We start from the raw sequence: 21,183 nt of genomic DNA on the forward strand, positions 1-21,183 counted from the left end.
AAAGTGTGAAAGTGAGGGTGGGGACTCCAGGCACATGGAAAATGGGGAACAAGTGCAAAGAAACCTAAGAAGAAGTCACTGATGTATCCAGGAGACCTGATGGGCTTGAGCACAGAACAGCTCTAGACATGCACTGAAAGATAGTCAGGAAAGTAGAGTGAAAGCCAGATCATGGTGGATGTTGGATATCAGGCTAAGGAACTCGACTATTTCTTCATAGTTAGTGATGAGACCAATGAAGAATATTAGAAGGGATATTTTAGGAAGATTGATCTAGCAGTGGTAGACAGTAACTAGGGGTAGTAAGCAGTGAAATTTCTTTCTAGTTTGGCTAAGTCTAGGAATGGAAGACAGGGTGAAGGATGGCGATAGGAGTAAGAAAAGCAACAAGTATGGATACATATGTATAGTTAGAAAAAAAAAAAAATCAAGATTCAGACTCCATGAGGAGCCTATCCTGGAGATTGTTCTGGATGAAGAGGCCTTAAGGACTTCAGCTGTAGGGATTCATAGACCTGCTAAGTTGCTTCACTGTTCTCTTGACAAAACTACTTTTTACAACTGCTCCTCTCTCTTCGAAAAGCCATCCTGACTTTCTACCCCCTATCCATTCTCTACCTCACAGCTTTTGCTTCCCCTCCATATATAGAGCCATGACCTAGAGTTTCATGCATACAGTGGTAATACGAATATCTTATTGGTTGGTCCTCATGGAAATGGATTTGGATACAAATCACCTATGCCAGACTCTAGGAAGAATGTGGGGGGTTTTGATACTTCAAGGATATTATTTCTAAATGCTGGCAATTATAAAAACATTTACTCATTGAAAGTAATGAGAATATAGACAGGACAAATATTAAAGACAATTTTGAATTATTTTCCTTCTCCTGTAACCTAGTCTCTGCCTTTCTTTTATAGAATTGTTTAGTAATTTTTAAAAATGTGTATATCCCAAGTATTTGGCAGGTGGAATAAATTACTCTCGTATTTCATTTTGTTTGACACTTAACAAATATAGACTAGAGTTTAATTCAGAAGTTCTAAACTTGGTTGCATATTATCACCTGAGGAGGCTTCAGACCATACCATTTTAGACTATCCTAAGTTTCATTCCAAACCAGTTGAATCATAATTCTTCTAGAGGTGGTAAGGATGATTACCAAATACAGGTGAATATGCCATGAGGCCAGGTAGGGAATCTGTTCTTTCTCTATCAGTTCAGTTCAGTTCAGTCGGGTCCGAGTCTTTGCAGCCCCATGAATCACAGCACGCCAGTCCTCCCTGTCCATCACCAACTCCCAGAGTTCACTCAGACTCCCATCCATCGAGTCGGTGATGCCATCCAGCCATCTCATCCGCTGTCATATCCTTCTCCTCCTTCCCCCAATCCCTCCCAGCATCAGAGTCTTTTCCAATGAGTCAGTTCTTCGCATGAGGTGGCCAAAGTATTGGAGTTTCAGCTTTAGCATCATTCCTTCCAAAGAAATCCCAGGGCTGATCTCCTTCAGAATGCACTGGTTGGATCTCCTTGCAGTCCAAGGGACTCTCAAGAGTCTTCTCCAACACCACAGTTCAAAAGCATCAATTCTTCGGTGCTCAGCTTTCTTCACAGTCCAACTCTCACATCCGTACATGACCACTGGAAAAACAATAGCCTCGACTAGATGGACCTTTGTTGGCAAAGTAACATCTCTGCTTTTGAATATGCTATCTAGTTTGGTCATAACTTTCCTTCCAAGGAGTAAGCATCTTTTAATTTCATGGCTGCAATCACCATCCGCAGTGATTTTGGAGCCCAAAAAATAAAGTCTGAAACTGTTTCCACTGTTTCCCCATCTATTTCCCATGAAGTGATGGGACCAGATGCCACAATCTTTGTTTTCTGAATGTTGAGCTATAGTTTCTGCTAAAATGCGGAACATTTGCAGTTAAATCTCAAAGTCCTAATTTGACAAGACACGCATAGGTTAACACTTCCTCTCCTGTCTTTCCTCATGTAATTTATAGTTTCAAGCTAAATTCCAGGGATTTAAAGACTCTTTGTTGATATTTAAAGGGCATTTAAAGCAAATAAATGATGAAATATCTTTTGAAGAAGATAAAATGTGCCTCTGTAATAACCACTTAACGAGAATATGCTAAACAGCAGGTGTTTCTACTGGACCATAAATTTTGCAGTTCTAAACAGACTTTTAAAGTGAAGGCTGAGTGCCAAACAATTGATGCTTTTGAACTGTGGTGTTGGAGAAGACTCTTGAGAGTCCCTTGGACAGCAAGGAGATCCAACCAGTCCATTCTGAAGGAAATTAGCCCTGGGATTTCTTTGGAAGGAATGATGCTAAAGCTGAAACTCCAGGACTTTGACCACCTCATGTGAAGAGTTGACTCATTGGAAAAGACTCTGATGCTGGGAGGGATTGGGGGCAGGAGGAGAAGGGGATGACAGAGGATGAGATGGCTGGATGGAATCACCGACTCGATGGATGGGAGTCTGAGTGAACTCTGGGAGTTGGTGATGGACAGGGAGGCCTGGCGTGCTGCGATTCATGGGGTCGCAAAGAGTCGAACACGACTGAGCGACTGAACTGAACTGAAAGTGAAAATAAAAATTTTGACTATCTGAAATGACTTTTTCCTCAAACAAAACAAGAAGGATTTCTAGATGTCAGGACTGTTTTGCAGTAATAATGATCTGTGGGCCAGATGAAAGTGCTTAACTTTCCCAAGAGTCTGGCTAGTCTTATCTTTCCAAAAGAGATTGTGTGTGATTCCTGATTTTTAATTATTAAAACAAAAGTTGAAGATACATGCCTTCTCATCACCCAAATGTTCATAACGCTCTAATTTAGTCCAGGTGTAAGTATATACACAAAGAAATGTACACAAACCGCAATCCAATCATATGTCTATTATATTTCTGCTGCTTCTTTTTTTTTCTGATAAATTCTTAGTTGGTAGCCCCAACAGTATTTTTTCTCTGGTACAGTTTTATTTTTCTCCATAGATATTTTTACTGTAGTGCAATTTTCCCGGTATCTTAGGATTTGCTATTTCAAGTTACTCTATTTAGGACTCAGAATGACTCCAAGTAGGATGGTGTATGGATTTAAACATCAACAAACAGTAATCAAAGTATCAGCTGGCCCTATACATCTTTGCAAAAATAGCCATTTATTTAGAAATGGTGTCTGTCAGCATTGCTTCTCTACAACTGTTAATAACTTGTCTTAAAAATATGGTATACCTTCTGGATGGAATCAGCAACTTCTTTAGCCATTGGTGTCTCCAAAGGAGCAGGAGAGAGAATAAAGTACAGGATTAAAGAGTGGAAGACAGTAAGAGAAAGGAGAAGGAAAACAGTAGTTAAATGGATGTTTAAAGAAGGAAGGAAAGGAGGGAGGAGGAGGGAGACAGAAAGAGAAAGAGAGAAGACCCTGTTACCAAAATAGTTGTGTTTGGTGCCCATTAGAAGTACCTGTGGCTTTGGTTACCCACCACTGCCCTACTGCATCAGATTTTTGGTCCATAGCTGACACCCTCCTCTCTGACTTTCTACAATCCAAAAAAGCTAAAGATAAAATGAGAAACAAATAATGCTTTAATTTAAATATAGGAATAGAATTAACTTGAAATTCCTGTCAATCCTTTGTCAGATCCTGTCAAATGATACATGACTTGGTCACATGTGAAGACTCCACACTTTGTCAAAGAGTGATGTTTTAGTGACGTATGACCAAGTCCCTAACAGAGGGCTGGTAAGGACCATGTGTCCATTCTGGATTATGTCCAGCAGATGTTAGATTCTAAATGCATCCACCTGAACCATCAGACTGTCCATCCACAGCACTATTTAAAAATTATAACAATAGCTCATTTCATTCAAGCAAAGAGACTAACTTACCATATTGCTTAAATGACCAATAACATTTGTCCCCGTGGAAGAGAACACAGACTCACAGTATCACCTTCATCAGTTATATCATGGTATCATGGTTTTTACACTCTAAGGGAGGCTAGTAGATATAATCTCCCTCTTCTCCCTGTCAAATCTTGCCTAATACTTCTGAGATGTTGCTGATGTTTAGTTGCTAAATCATGTCTGACTCTGCAACCCCATGGACTGCAGCACTCCAGGCTAGCCTGTCCTTCACTATCTCCTGGAGTTTGCTCAAAATTATGTTCACTGAGCCAATGATGCCATCCAGCCATCTCATCCTCTGTCGTGTCCCCTTCTCCTCCTGCCCCCAATCCCTTCCAGCGTCAGGGTCTTTTCCAATGAGTCAACTCTTCGCATGAGGTAGCCAAAGTACTGGAGTTTCAGCTTCAGCATCATTCCCTCCAAAGAAATCCCAGGGCTGATCTCCTTCAGAATGGACTGGTTGGATCTCCTTGCTGTCCAAGGGACTCTCAAGAGTATTCTCCAACGCCACAGTTCAAAAGCATCAATTCTTCGGCGCTCAGCTTTCTTCACAGTCCACCTCTCACATCCATACATGACCACTGGAAAAACCATAGCCTTGACTAGACGGACCTTTGTTGGCAAAGTAATGTCTCTGCTTTTCAATATGCTATCTAAGTTGGTCATAACTTTTCTTCCAAGGAGTAAGGGTCTTTTAATTTCATGGCTGCAGTCACCATCTGCAGTAATTTTGGAGCCCCAAAAATAAAGTCAGCCACTGTTTCCCCATCTATTTCCCATGAAGTGATGGGACCAGGTGCCATGATCTTCGTTTTCTGAATGTTGAGCTTTAAGCCAACTTTTTCACTCTCCTCCTTCACTTTCATCAAGAGTCTTTTGAGTTCCTCTTCACTTTCTGCCTTAAGGGTGGTGTCATCTGCATATCTGAGGTTATTGATATTTCTCCTGGCAATCTTGATTCCAGCTTGTGCTTCTTCCAGCCCAGCGTTTCTCATGATGTACTCTGCATAGAAGTTAAATAAGCAGAGTGACAATATACAGCCTTGACATACTCCTTTTCCTATTTGGAACCAGTCACATTTATTAGTCTTTTCATTTCTGGCTTTCAATATGCTTAGTTAGGAAGACTTTACACATTGCAAGATTATAAAAATGTTCTCCCATACTTTCTTCTAGCAGTTATACAATGTTTATAAAGGTTCTTTCTTTTCCACTTAGAATACGGGTATATGCTGTGAGATGGTATGCCAACTTCATCTTGGTCTCAAACTGTCTATGATCTCCCTATGATTACACCTATTGGCAGGTCTAATACAAATATAACTATGGGGCTAGCTAGATATTTTTTAACATGCCATTAATCTATTTGTTTATTCCTGTGCCTATTTTAATTATTTTTAATAAAGTATAATTGATCTATAACACGAAGATAATTATATGTACACAACATGGTAATTCAATATTTCTGTGCATTTCAGATGATCACCATTGCCTGTTTTAACTTCTGATTGGGCTATGGCTACAAGTAACTTTATACTTTCAGTACACGCTGTGACATATGTTGCCATTTTTATTGCCAGGTGAACTTAGAGTCAGTTTGTCAATTTTCAAAATAATTTATTGGAATTTAAATTGGTATCGCACTAGTTTAATTTTAGAAGAATTAATCTTTATAATAAGACTTCCATTTACCAAGGCTTTTAAATCCTTCAGTAGAATTTCATATTTTATTCATATGGATTTTGGATATTTCACGTTGTTTATTGTTATTTAAAAATTTTTTTATATTTTTTAGATACTCATTTGTTTCTTTCTGCTTAAGTATGAAACATTTTATAACTGTCTTTGTAGTATTCCTTATTAGTTCTAATAGTTTTATATAGTTGATTTACTTCTTTTTACTGAGAATGAATTATTGCAGTATTTCACTATTTAGTATAATGTTTGCTGAATGTCTCTGATAGATACTCTATTAACTTAAGAATTACTATTCTATTACTAAGAGTTTTTTCCTTTTTTTAAACCAATACTGTGTGTTTAATTTACATTTACTGGGATGTTCATATTTTTTCTACTTTAAACCAATGAAATGAATTAAACTAATAGAATCCCTGATGCTGAATTATCTTGTAGTCTTGTAATAAACCCATGTTTATTATATATTAATCTTTTGATATTTTGCTGTATGCAGTTCATATCTATACTTGTGATATTGGTCTATAGTTTTCTGTTTTGTGATATATTTGGCTTTGTATAAGACATATGCTAAATCTGTCAAAATTCCACATGTTTTCTGTTATTACTCTATGCTTCAAAATCTTTCTATAATAATATATATTTCTTAAATGAGTCTGTAAAACTTATTTAAGAAAACTTCAACTTTATAACAGGTGGCACAACGGTAAAGAATCTACCTGCCAATGCAGGAGATACAAGAGACATAGGTTTGATCCCTGGGTTGGGAAGATCCCCTGCAGTAGGAAATGGCCACCCACTCCAGTATTCTTGCCTAGGAAATTCCATGAATAGAGGAGCCTGGTGGGCTACATACAGTCCATGGTGTCGCAGAGTCGGACACGAATGAGGATGCACAGACACATACAAAGTTTATAAAACTTGCCTAATAAAGCCACTTGGATCTGTGTTATTTGGGAAGAATACAATCATTTTTTTCAATACAGTTTACAGTCATTGGTGTATTCAAATTTTTAACTTACCCTTGAAACAGTTTTAAAAATTCACAGTTTCCCAGGTAAATGACTACTGTATTTTTCAATTTATTGATTAAGACATTCTCTTTAAAAGTCTCTTGCTCTGTGGTTATATTCATTTCTCCCCTTATTTTTAAAACAGTTTTCTTCATCTTGTCAAGATTGGCAGAGATGTGCTAATTTACCATCTCTTCAATCAGCTCTTACATGTATTTATCTACAAATTTTTGTTTTATTAATTTACTTTTATGTTTAATTCCTTCAGATTTCCTTTAGTCTATGTTGCTCTTTTCCTGGCCTCTTTAGTGAAATGATTATCACTTGGAAAAATGCTGAAAATAAACAGCTTCCTCAGAACAGAATCTTGACCATATCTCATAGTTTTTGATGACTCACTTTTGGATGATTTGCTTACATTGACATGCATTTATTAATATAATTTAACTTTTTAAAATTAGAGTAAGAGCTGTATGTTATAGATAGCTGCTGCTGCTGCTAAGTCACTTCAGTCGTGTTCGACTCTGTGCAACCCCATAGACAGCAGCCCACCAGGCTCCCCCGTCCCTGGGATTCTCCAGGCAAGAACACTGGAGTGGGTTGCCATTTCCTTCTCCAATGCATGAAAGTGAAAAGTGAAAGTGAAGTCGCTCAGTCGTGTCCGACTCTTAGCGACCCCATGGACTGCAGCCTACCAGGCTCCTCCGTCCATGGGATTTTCCAGGCAAGAGTACTGGAGTGGGGTGCCATTGCCTTCTCCTATAGATAGCTAAGATAGTTAAACAAGCAAGAATGATGAAACAATTTTTAATTAACCACCCAGATATAATCAGTTAGCCTTTTATAGTCAGTCCGATGATTACAATACAAAAATTAACACAAATGAAATCAGCCTATACAGAGTTTTATAACCTCCCATTTTTTTTTTACTTTATTATATTTTACAAATATCTGCTTCAGTTCAGTTCAGTCGCTCAGTCGTGTCTGACTCTTTGTGATCCCATGAATCGCAGCATGCCAGGCCTCCCTGTCCATCACCAACTCCCGGAGTTCACTCAGACTCATGTCCATTGAGTCAGTGATGCCATCCAGCCATCTCATCCTCCATCGTCCCCTTCTCCTCCTGCTCCCAACCCCTCCCAGCATCAGAGTCTTTTCCAGTGAGTCAACTCTTCGCATGAGGTGGCCAAAGTACTGGAGTTTCAGCTTCAGCATCATTCCTTCCAAAGAACACCCAGGGCTGATCTCCTTTAGAATGGACCGGTTGGATCTCCTTGCAGTCCAAGGGACCATCAAGAGTCTTCTCCAACACCACAGTTCAAAAGCATCAATTCTTAGGTGCTCGGCTTTCTTCACAGTCCAACTCTCACATCCATACATGACCACTGGAAAAACCATAGCCTTGACTAGACGGACCTTTGTTGGCAAAGTAATGTCTCTGCTTTTCAATATGCTATCTAGGTTGGTCATAAATTTTCTTCCAAGGAGTAAGCATTTTTTAATTTCATGGCTGCAGTCAACATCTGCAGTGATTTTGGAGCCCCCCTAAAAAAATAACATCTGACACTGTTTCCCCTGTTTCTCCATCTATTTCCCATGAAGTGATGGGACCATGATGTGTTTTACTAGAACATCAATTTCATTAGCTATACTGTACCACTGCTTATTAACATATTTATTTATCATTGGATATTTAGATTGTTTCTAATTTTTACTAAAACATGAATGTGCCCTATAAGACATCACACATACATACACACACTATCACACAAACACTGAGGACCCTGAAGATTTTCTCTACTGATACATGAAGGCAAGTAAATGAAATAACTAGATTATTAAGAAGAGGAAGGAAGAAAGCAGTAAGAAAGAAGTCAAGATAATATAGTACATTTAAAACTGTACTTCTCTTCCCCTCAGTTTCTAGAAAGGAGAATAACCATTCAAAGAGCCACAGACCATGATGGCTAAAAAGTCAGCCAAATCAGCAGATAAGGAACAAATAAGGAATGCTTATTAAGTGTCTTCTGTATGCCAGGCACATTGTAAGATGCTCTTATATCCATGATCTGATTTATTTTATCCTGTGTTTAAAAAAACAAAGGAAAGAAAAACATATAAGTACCTATGTTCCTATTCTTTTCTTAAAATAGGAAATAGTGTCTCAGAAGAATGAAAATCATGGTGGCAGAACTGAAATTTAAACGCAAACATGTCTTTCTCTAAAAATGTGCAGGCTACTCTAAAAGGAGGATTTTGTCAGTATTTACCAGTAAAATTAATATAACTACTATGAACAAGTTTTTATTATTTTATGTTAAGCTTTGCCTAAGCTCAAACTGACCATGCCCAACTTAATGCATAATTCATTACTAATGCTTGAAAAAAATAGAAGGCATTCTGGTTAATTTGATTTTTTTTGTTTATATATGTTGTTTTTTTAAAATAAGATGCCAAGTATTAGGACTTTGTGAGATGTTGTTGCGGCTACACTCTGGAATTTTATGTATGCATATCCTGCATTAATTTTGTTACCGTTCATGATTCATGGCCAAATAAAGAGCTATCACATTAATTCACTTCCAAAATGAGCTTAAGACTAATTGTAAACACTTTTCCAAAGAGACTTTTAGAGTTAATTTAAATTATTGTATCAAGTAATACAGAGTAATTTTTACTGAATCTCATTAGGCAAATATGTAAACTTTGACCATAAATCCTTCACAAACCATTTCAGTACAATTTGAAACTCCTGTGTAAGATTCCCAGTGGATATTAGAAGGCTGAAATTCATGATAAAATCACTTGTACAACTTGCATGTTGCCTAAGAGTTATGTCCAACCTGGTATGTTAGTAGCTCAGTCATGTCAGACTCTTTGTGACCCCCATGGACTATAGCCCACCAGGCTCCTCTGTCCGTGAGACTTTCCAGGCAACAATCCTAGAGTGGGTTGCCATTTCCTTCTCCAGTGGATCTTCCCAATCCAGGGGTCGAACCCATGTCTCCCCCATTGCAGGCAGATTCTTTACCATCTGAGCCACAAGACCTAGATCATGCAACAATAAGACTTTGGGGAAAGACTGGATTTGGTTTGGAGAGGTCCAGCAGCAAGTGAAGCTCCCGTCAATCTGACGTGCACATGGCACATAGCTAGCACAGGACCCCATGAATCCTCAGTCACAAAGAACCGCTTAACACTATTCCTATCCATTCTCTTCAGAAAAAAAGCAAAACACAAAACAAACAAGATAGAAATAAATGAACAAAACTACTCCATTTCCTAACTCTAAATTGTCTAGCCCAATGCCTGGCATTATACGTTTGCAACAGATAATCAAGTATTTGTCGGCCTCTTGGTTAAAGTTGAGGATAATTACTTCATTTAGTTTTTCACCAAGAAATCTTCTAACTTGAGTTCTGTCTTTGTCCTTCGCCTGCTTTTTGTTCCTCTCTGCCTCTCACTCACAGCTACCATTTCAGCTTTTGCTGAGCCATTCTTTCTTCGTCCTGTAAGTGTGCTTTCCATCGTGCATGTCTCTTACCTTTGTCTCATGCCTTGCTCAGTTTACTGTTTTGAGAGACTTTAAAAGCAATCAAACAAAAAACTTATTTTCCCACTTTCTCTGTTTCCCTAGTAGCCACCAGGGCATTAAGATCTTCCCATATTGTTATAACTTCAGGCAAATCTAGATACAAATATCACCTAAATTCCCCTCATATTCTCATATTTTTCCTTCAACAACTAGGTTCTCTATGTAAGCCCAATTTTTATGTTCCACTTTTTTGTATGCTTTTCTTTACAGATTAGGGTTCTAATTCAGAAGTAGAATACAAGGAGAAACAAGAGCGTCGTACAGTGTATTTCTGACAGCTCTAGATTTGGAAAAGTCATGATCTTCCCCTCCTACCTGCTTCTTTCTTCCAGCTTCTTTCTTATCTCTGTTCCCTGCTACCTTCCCTGAGTTGGACCCAGTGGCATTGGAAGCCATCAGGGTCAAAGGTCAGGAACAGAAGCTCTGATCTTGTCCAATAGTGAACTCTGGAAATTTCTATCAATCAGTTTCAGCCAAGTGATGAGGTGATTGCTCATTCCAATCCACCTGTGACTTTCAGGCAGGCAGAAACCTTGATCCCCCAATAACTTCCAGGTTCACTTTATGTTTTTCAAATAGGCACTAACATTGCAAATATAAAACCAGAAATGCCTGAGAAGAAAATTAAATCCAAACATATGCTCTTATTTTTCAATCACTTTGCACTCAAACTTTTTTAAAATATAAATTTATTTATTTTAATTGGAGGCTAATTACTTTACAATATTGTATTGGTTTTGCCATACATCAACATGAATCCGCCACGGGTGTACATGTGTTCCCCATCCTGAACCACCCTCCCACCTCCCTTCCCATACCATCCCTCTGGGTCATCCCAGTGCACCAGCCCCAAGCATCCTGTATCCTGCATCGAACCTGGACTGGCGATTTGTTTCTTATATGATATTATACATGTTTTAATGCCATTCTCCCAAATCATCCCACCCTCTCCCTCTCCCACAGAGTCCAAAAGACTGTTCTATACATCTGTGTCTCTTTTGCTGTCTCGCATACAGGGTTATTGTTACCATCTTTCTAATTTTATTAAACTGTATTCTCTCAGATATGATGACTCATTCATAAATGCAGAGAAACCTGCAAATCAATTCCTACATAAAGCAAATTCATTCTAGGATAGAACTTTCAGGAAGTGACTGGAACAAGCATAATAATAAGTATTAGGAAATTAGATGCAGACTCATTTTACTTCTGATCAGTGCAAGTCACTACAGTTTATAAAATGCCCATGCAAAGTCCTTCATTTGTTCCACAGGCATTTACTAAGCACTAAGCATAAAGTCAGGCTAAACCTTCTGGACAAAGATGAGTACAACATACTCCTTATGTTCAGGACGTTCACAATTTAGTTAAGTAAGCAAATAGTTATAGTACTATCTCCAACAACCAAGGCAGGTACCAGCTTTCATGAGGGAATTAAGGATGTGGCATCTAACATTATCAATAGAGAGGATCAAAGAAATCGTCACAGAGCAGACAATATTTCAGTAGTCTGGAAGGCTGAACAGGGCAGATGCAGTCAGGTGAAATGCGAGAAGGGAATGGTAGGAAAGAGAAGGGAAGAGAAAGAAAGAGCATTTGAAACAGAGAGCTCAGAAGTATCAATATAAGAAAACAAGGGAATTCCCAGCAGCAGGGTCTCTGAGTGACACTGGAAGGGAAATCTGGGAGCTGGTCCTGAATATATGATGTATCATCCTAAGGACTTGGGACTTTATCCTCCCAGAAAGTGGTTTTGCAACTCTACCCCCTTGCAATTAGAGATTAATTATAATCACAATTAAATAATAAAATAGCAAACACTTTCTGGGCAGTTTTTAAATGTCAGTAGCCATTTTAAATATGAATACATTTAAAATACTTAATCCTTAAAAACAACCCTATGAAGTAGGAACTAATACTATCCTAAATTTTAAATGTTAGGAAACTGAGACTCAGTTTCCACTGAATGGAAGAACAAAAGAGGGCAGCATATTTATGCAGCAGGTTTGGTGGTGAGCATACACTTGAACAAAGTCTTCCTTTGCTAAGAAAAAACAGGATGGTGGGGCTTGAGGGCAGATTAATGAAAGTTGGCAGAGCTGGAACAGACCTCTGGTTTTTCATACTATTAGCCCCTCCTTCACCTCATTTTCATAATGAATAAGGAAGGAGGAGAAGGAAGTGCTGCTATGTCAAGAAAGACCTTTCAGCAATCTCTTTGCTGCTCCCCTCCTCTGCTTCTCCCCTCCAACATGAGAAATTAGCAGCGACAGAAAGGCAGGTGGGAGTACCTAGTGTGCTGACCTAATTCAACACTTCATAGATGTTTTCTCATTTCATCTCCACAACAGCAATGTCACAACCTGCCTTTTATCCTGATTCACAAATAAGCAAACTGATGCTGTGGGGAGGGGAATCCATGATTCTTTCCTTTATGCTTTCCTAATATTTCCCATATAATCTCTCTCTCTATCCAACTTCCATTTCTTTGCCCCTTTCTTCTCTGTTCTCATCTAGGTAACCAACTGTCCCACGAACCTCTGGAATTTCTTACTGTACAATCTGTGAGAAGTTGGGGTGATTGCCTCTTCTTTTTTTCCTTTTCTATTTTTCCTTATCTGTGCCCAACACGAATCCAGCACTTACTACATTCCAGGAACTCTTCCGAAGCCCTCCCAAAATATTCACTCATGTAATATTCAGCCAGTGATCCCCAGAGAAAGACCATTGTTCCCTGAGTGGAAGACTTTGAGTGACCAAGAAGTTAAGGAAATTTTCCAGGGCAGAGAGTAAGAGGCAGAATGGAATTCAGGAGGTCTAGCTCCAGGGTCTGCATCCCTATTCAGGCTTCATCTTACTTGCCTTAGCAGGTCTTGGCACACCTGACCAGGGACTTGATCTCAAAATCCTTTTTGTTTCCTCCTTGGCTTCCAATTCTCTCTCACCTGGTTCACCTCCTACCTGTCTGACTATTTCATCTCATTCTCCTTGGCTTCCAATCCTCCTCTCTCACCTGGTTCACCTCCTACCTGTCTAACTATTTCATCTCATTCTCCTTGGCTTCCAATCCTCCTCTCTCACCTGGTTCACCTCCTACCTGTCTGACTATTTCATCTCATTCCCCTTTGCTGATTCCTCTTTGATCCCTGGCTTCCAAAAGTTGGAGTACCCCAGAGATTAGTCTTTTGACCTGTTTTCTAACACCCGGTCCCTACTGATCTCATACAATTTCACAGCTTAAGCATCATCTCTAGGCAGATTGTAGCCAAATTGGTATCGTCTGTCTATAAATCTCCTATAACATTCTGACTCATATATCTAACTGTGCATTGAACCTCTTCACATGGCTACCTAATGGGCATCTTGAAATCAACGTGCCTCCAACTGAGTTCCTGCTCATTTTTCACAAACTCCTTATTCCTCATCTCAGTAAAATGGCAACTCCATTTCTCTAGCTGTCCAGGCCAAAGAACAGTATCATCTTCAATCTCTTGTTTTTCTCTCTCCCAGTGCATACAACTCATCTGTAAGATATATTCCAAAATTTGATCACTTTTCACCACACCCACTGGCACCATTCTACCACAAGCCACTGTTTCTCTTTCCTGGCTGTCGCCGTGTTTCTAACTGGTCTCCTTGCTTCTCCCCTCAGCCTTTCCAACCAGAGCAAGGGAAGCAAGGCCCTGTCTTAAATGCAAAATGTAAGAGGCATCATAAAACTCAGTAGTTAAGACAAATGATAAACTAATGGAATATTTTTTAAAAAATCAAAATCAATGAAAAGAATTCATGGTGAACAAAATGGCAGATTTTAAATGAAAACAGAACCAGATTGTTTGCCTTGACTCCCTTGCCTCACCTTCACCTAGGCCTGTCTGACTCCCTTAAATGTATTTTCTTACCTTTCTTTTTATATAATTGGAGTATAATTGCTTTACAATGCTGTGCTAGTTTCTGCTATACAACAAAGTGAATAAGCTATATGAATACATATATCCTTTTCCTCTTGAGCCTCTTTGACAAAGGATTAATCTGCAAAATGTAGAAGCAGTTCATGCAGCTCACTATATACAAAACACCCAATCAAAAACTGGGCAGAAGACCTAAATAGACACTTCTCCAAAGAAGATATACAGATGGCAACATTTGATGCTCAACATTGAAAAGATGCTCAACATTGCTCATTATTAGAGAAATGCAAATCAATGTGTTCTTGATGGTTAGAACTTTTCCATTAAACATGAGTCACATCTTCACATCTCGAGGTAAGAGCCAAGGTCCTACCTATGAACTACAAGATCCTTCACAACCTGGCCCGCCATCATCTCTCTGATACCAGATCCCATTTCTCTACTAATTCACTCAGCTGCACCCTCTCCACCTAGGCCTCCACTGTTTCATCAACAAGCTCGCACCTCAGGGCCCTCATACCTGCCAAGCCCTCTTCTTGGAATGCTGTCTCCCAAATACCTCCCTCACTTCAGCCAGGTCCCTTCCCAGATTCACTATGTCAGGATAACACCATCTAAAATTCCATGCCCTTCCCAACACATATACTTCACATTCCTTTTCCATTCTTTTTTTCTTCTCTGAAATGAACATAAGCACAGTGCATATTTTGCCTATTTATCTTGCCTACTATTGTGTATCACACCCACTATAGAACTTCATGAGATCTGGGGGAGAGAGGGATTTGTTTTGCTCTCTGCTTTATCCCTAGTGTCTCAAAAATTCTTGGATGACAGTAGGTACAGAGGAGCCTGATGGGTTATAGCCCATAGGGTCACAAAGTGTCAGACATGACAGAACTGACTTGGCATGTGTGCATGCACCCAGTATACAACTTTTGAATGAATAAGTGATACGTGTTTATGAGTGCTTTTTGTTTAGCTCTGAATGTCTGCTGTGTATAGGTTTTGAATTCTATTGCCTCAATAAATTATACTGGAAATTACTCTTTCAAAATTCAGAAGCTCAGATCTGATGTATTTATAAGGTATGCTGCTGCTGCTGCTAAGTCACTTCAGTCGTGTCCGACTCTATGTGTTAGAAAATGTATTGCAAAGCCTTTTTTTCAAATTGACCAAATTTTTTAACAAAAGTTTGACTTGCTTAAGAATATATTTATCTTGGATTTGAGTTCACTGCTTAGATTAGGTCAGTGTTGAAAGGATATTGTTTTTGAGGAATAAACATTCAAGATCAAGTGTCTCTTGTCCAAATTTTGAATTTTATTTTCATGTCCTAATTTCCAAAGATTTGATACTATGTTGAGATATTCTACAGATTTTCTCAATAATATTGGAGTGAACCTGTATGTGATCAAGAGGTCATTCTGATGTCAAATGTTTAATCACCTTTACTAATAATTAACCAAAACTAAAGGTAAGTTTTGCAAATAAAACTTGTCATTTCACCACAAATCGTTATTTCCTGATGGAGAAGATGAAGTTCAGCAAAAAGTAAACTTACAGCTTGGCTAGAAGACAACAGATTTTGCCTTCTAACATCTGTAACACACACAAGACAAACCTCATCAGATCCCAGTCCATCCATGATCTCTTTGCTTTTAGGGGTTAAATCTAGCACTGTGGGATCATTTGAGAATATCTGGATGAAAAGGCAATTTTAGTAACATTTGGGAAAAGTGAACAAGTTAGAATTAGTCTTAACAACTAGCTTTTTCTTTCTGGATCTTCAAAATCCCTTTGGGGGTTTTTTAACATAAGTTTTTGAAGTACAGTTGATTTAAAATGCTGTATTAGTTTCAGGTATACATCACTGGAAAAGACTCTGACGCTGGGAGGGATTGGGGGCAGGAGGAGAAGGGGACGACAGAGGATGAGATGGCTGGATGGCATCACCGACTCGATGGACGTGAGTCTGAGTGAACTCCGGGAGTTGGTGATGGACAGGAAGGCCTGGCATGCTGCGATTCAGGGGGTCGCAAAGAGTTGGACACGACTGAGTGACTGAACTGAACTGAACTGATACATCACTGTGATTCAGTTTTATACACACACAAACACACGCACACACAAATATATAACTGAATATATAGAGAATATATATATTCTTTTCAGATTATTTTCCCTTACAGGTTATTACAAAATATTGAGTATAGTTCTCTTTGCTATAGAGTAGGTTCTTGTTGGTTATCTATTTCACATACGGTAATGCTGCTGCTAAGTCACTTCAGTCGTGTCCAACTCTGTGCGACCCCATGAACTGCAGCCTACCAGGCTTCTCCGTCCATGGGATTCTCCAGGCAAGAACACTGGAGTGGGTTGCCATTTCCTTCTCCAAGGCATGAAAGTGGAAAGTGAAAGTGAAGTCGCTCAGTCGTGTCCAACTCTTAGCGACCCCATGGACTGCAGCCTACCAGGCTCCTCCGTCCATGGGATTTTCCAGGCAAGAGTACTGGAGTGGGGTGCCATGTAATATGTATACATTAATCCCAAACTTCTAATTTATCCCTCTTCCCTCTTTTCCCCTTTGGTAACCATAAGTTTGTTTTCTACGTCTATGGGTCTATTTCTGTTTTGAATATAAGTTCACTTGTATCATTTTTTTTTAGATTCCACATATAAATGATAACATATGATATTTGTCTTTGTCTGGCTTACTTCACTTAGTATGATAATTTCTAGGTTCATCTGTGTTGCTGCCAAAAGCACAAAATGCCTTTTTTTATATATATAAAATGCCTTTTTTTATATATATAAAATGCCTTTGTAGTTTTATTTTTTAAGATGATTTATATTGTTTCATAGAAACTTCTGTAACTATTTCACCAGCAGTTTAGAATTATAAACTAAATATAGGTCTCATTTTATACCTAATTTGCGGTATGCATAGAAATTATTTATACTATAAATGTATCAGTAAAGCTACAAGTCATTCTGAATTGCTGCATATACATATATATCAAACCACCACTATCATAAAATACATTCCAGTTTGTCTTAGCCAAGATACAAAATTAAAATGGAAACAAAAAAAGCTCTGCCTTTTGTAAAGTAACAAACACAGAAACTTAGTCAACTGTCCATAGAACACAGTGCCATAAAGCTGGGCAGAAAATAAAACTGGCATACAGACAACACTAACTAATTGCTTCTTGAGAGAATGAATGATTGAGCACTGAATTGATCTGGGTCAGAAGTAGGCAAGAATTATGAGAAAAGTTCTGGGCAGGAATGGCCATGCTTATATACAGAACAAGAAACTGTTCTATCCCTTTAACAGCTAATGAATATTCTTGCTGGAATCTTGATTGAGTTTTCCAAATTATATGAAAAATATTACATATTTTTGTTTATTAATTTGGGAACATTTTTATTTTATTACTTTTAGTAATAGAATACTTTGAAGCTGCATTTTACTCAAATGATTATCTCAGCTTCACTTATGTCACCTAATTTTTTACCCATTTCCTGTATTGTTAATGGTACGCTTACTCTGAATTTTTAAATGAAAACCAAAGTAGTACAGGAAACCCCAGTGCCCAGGACAGAGAAGTTTTTAGAGGGCCATATAGTGAAATGCATAGTATTTGCATGTGATTCAAATTAGTGTGAAACAAGCTTCCTCTGTCCTGGTTGGCAGAGTACATCAGGCAGAGTGAAAATCCAGCACAGAAGCTTCACTGAGTCACTCCCGTTCATTCCTCTCTGAACATGAAAACCTCCAGGGCCTCTCACCACTGTGAACTGGGACCTTGGCCATGGATGTGTCCTTGCTCTGGGAATCTGTAGATTTGAGCAACCATCAAATTGGGAATGGGGCTCAAATAATGTTCCCAAAAAGTATAGATAATGAAATGCTGAAGTTTCCTATCGGTAGCTACATAGGTCAGCATGTGTGCTCAGTCGCTCAGTCGTGTCCGTATCTTCACAATCCTATGGACTGTAGCCCACCAAGCTCCTCTGTCCGTGGGACTCCCCAGGCTGGAATACTGGAGTGGGCTGCCATGTCCTTCTCCGAGGAATCTTCCCGACCCAGAGATCGAACCCGTGTCTCTTGCATTGGCAGGCAAGTTCTTTACCACTGAGCCACCTGGGAAGCCCAGATAGATCAACATTGACATATGCAAATTTTTGTAATTTCTTAGATTTTACAAAGGCCTCACACCCTTTCCTGAGTGGTCCATGTCGTATGTGACCCAGGTGTCAGTAGGCACTTTCAGCACCACTCAAAAGGACCCCTTGTCCTTGTTCTGCTAAACCCCACGTGACACTTTCATTACAGAGTAGTTTGCATGGCTTTTCTATATCTGGGACCAGCACACTCTGGTCTAGAAATTTATCTTTGAAGGATAAGTTGGTAAATGTCCTAGGTAACAGAACAGATAAATGAAATTGACACTTTCAGGCTCCTCATACCATATTCTAGTTGATTTGATTTAGTAACAGTGCTCTTTCCCCACATTTGCAAGGACCATTCTACGTATTCTTTTAATTGGTAAGAACGAATTTGTTTTTGAGCATTTGGTGACATTCTGGGATAATTGGATTGAGAAATGCTGGTCTGTCATCTAAGTGTAAAAAAAGATATTATTCCATTTTTACTTCTAAATTTCAAAACTAAAATTGAACATTTTTAAAAACCTCTTTTTTAACGAGGACATTTAACTGGTCTGGTTTGTGGGTGACTGTTAGTTACTCTATCCTTAGTGACTCATTTATAGAGAATGTTTCCTGAAGATGTCCTTCATGAAAGGGACACGTTTGGACTAGGTAATAGCAATTTACTTAATTTATCTTAAATTTGGTTTCAGTGAGCAACCCTAATTAACCTGATTTTTTGCTGATAATCACTGTCAATGGAATCAAATCACAAATCCGGGGATGGATTGAGCGGAACCCAGAAGGAAGCAGCTCTTCGCGCACTGGTCCAGCGCACAGGATATAGCTTGGTCCAGGTAGGAATTTCTCGTGCCATCTGCTGAGGTTCACCACTGAACTCAGAGTGGTGGGAATATCGGTGGTCCTAGCATGTAAAATGTGACTGGTCAGCTGTGTAACTCTTAAGATGGACATTCCTTTCCTGGGGCAGAGGAAGTTGGATCCTTTCGGTCTTGCAGGGGACCTTACAAGTGATATTCTCTCTACTCTGGGTTATCAACTCAATTTTGCCTTGTCATTTGGAGGCTGAACTAGTGTTCACGGTCATGAAGACTATCACAGTTCTGAAAGGCCAATTTAGAATAAGAAAAGGCATCTGGAATTCACCACCGAGAGCAGTCAGTGAAGTAGAACCAAGTTGGTATTTCAAGAAATCAGCAGAAAACAAACTATCCAGAGACTTGCTTTGATTTCCGGAGAGATTTCTGACTATGGATGTATGACAACTTGTAGATGAAGGATCTAAGAACTGACCATTTGGTCAGCATAGCTATTCCAGGATGTTTTGTCAAAACAACTACTCAAGCCATTTAGGATATATAATAATTTCTCTCCATGTCCAGCATTTTTGTAAAAGAAAGGAGAAAAAATATCCTAAAACTAACTATTCATGGTCACTAGTTGTTCAGAATTATCTGCATTTTATTGTCCTTATGATAACCTCTGTTAGAGAGTTTATGATACATTGAAAAGCAAACTAGTATTATACATATAAATTATCTTATCTGAAGAAATAATGCTGCTCTTTTTTAATGTTGCTCTTTTTACAGTAAAACAAAGTGTTAATATTTTAATTCTCAGCTGTTATCTTTTTCCTACATACTTCCCTGACTTAACCAAAACTTTGTGCTATTATGAAAATGAAAGTCATAAGTGGATAACAATAAAATATATAGTAGTGTCCTTTATTGCAAGTTACTTTGTCAGATCAGTTGAAAACTAAATGTAGCACACTTTGTAATAACCTTATGAGTCATGGCACACTTTGTTAGAGATAATGCTCAAAGTTATTTTTAATTTTTCATCCTAATGAAGAGTATTTATTTAGTCTTTTTTAAGATCTCAGAAAGTATTATGTCACAGAAGACTCCTAAAAGTTTAAGCCAAGGGGGATACTAATGCATTATTAGTTTTTAATACTTAATAAAAGTCTATTTTAGGATCATTAATAATCTAAATGCCTTTATCTCCAAATTTAATGTGCTTCAAAATTAATGTCTGACTGAAATTTTTTATGCAGTCTTTTCCTACATAATGGGGTTTTCATAAGCCACAGAAAAAATTCAATAGCATTTATAGTCTATAAACCAGAAATATTTAGAATAATTTTTTACATTTGCTTAGGTATGGTTAGCTGAAAAAAAGTTCTTTTTCTTTTGTAAACAGCAGTCTCATAAATGTTATAAATCAATAATTTTTAAATCAGTTCATCTTTTTAACTTCTTTGTATCTGAAACACTCATATAAGAACAGTGATAGTGAAAAGCACTTAAACCCTTGTCAATATTCATACATAAGGGTATTCTCCTTGTGGAAACAAACCTCTAATGATCTGAAATATAATGATGAAAATATATATAAACATTTCTAGTGTGACACTATTTCTAATATCAACGTCTTAACTGTGAATATATAATTACCCTCAACAAGCAGAAGTTTATGAAAATTACCTTAAAACAATATAAATTGTCCATTTAACTTTATTCTGGGCACTGATTCTTTCATTTCCCCTAGATGAAATTCAGGGCAAGTCTCATGACTTTTCTGGTAACTTTCAGCTAATAAAAGATCAGCCGCTAAATAATGAATATGTCTAGTCCAGTAGAATAAAAACTTAACTTCATTCAAAGTGAAAGCTATTTCCCTTTCCCACGCATATCAGGGTAGAAGGCAATTTCTATTTTTTTTCTCTTTATGCTCTCAGAAGCATAGTTCCCTACACCAGTTTACTAACTAGAATTCCTGACTCAACAGAAACAGAAGAAAGGGATGAAAGTAAAGGAGAGGGGCAGGAAAGTTTTCGCTTGCCTGCTTTTGGCATTGGTCTCTGGG

General features: G+C 38.3%; 1 protein-coding gene across 10 annotated transcripts in view; it reads left to right on the top strand.

Moving 5' to 3' along the window:
• A1CF (APOBEC1 complementation factor) overlaps positions 1 to 21,183 on the top strand; it is a 92,531-nt gene that overhangs the window by 12,409 nt on the left and 58,939 nt on the right. For 9 of the 10 annotated variants that reach the window (XM_006072979.3, XM_006072975.3, XM_006072976.3 and 6 more), the window contains exon 2: positions 19,005 to 19,148. The exons of the other annotated variant lie outside the window; for it this stretch is intronic. In XM_006072979.3, the coding sequence (XP_006073041.1) occupies positions 19,050 to 19,148 (99 nt within the window). In that variant the 5' untranslated portion in view covers positions 19,005 to 19,049. The remainder of the gene's footprint in view (positions 1 to 19,004; positions 19,149 to 21,183) is intronic. 10 annotated transcript variants of the gene reach the window in all.

Source organism: Bubalus bubalis, chromosome 23 (assembly GCF_019923935.1).
Source record: "Bubalus bubalis isolate 160015118507 breed Murrah chromosome 23, NDDB_SH_1, whole genome shotgun sequence".
Classification (NCBI taxonomy): domain Eukaryota; kingdom Metazoa; phylum Chordata; class Mammalia; order Artiodactyla; family Bovidae; genus Bubalus; species Bubalus bubalis.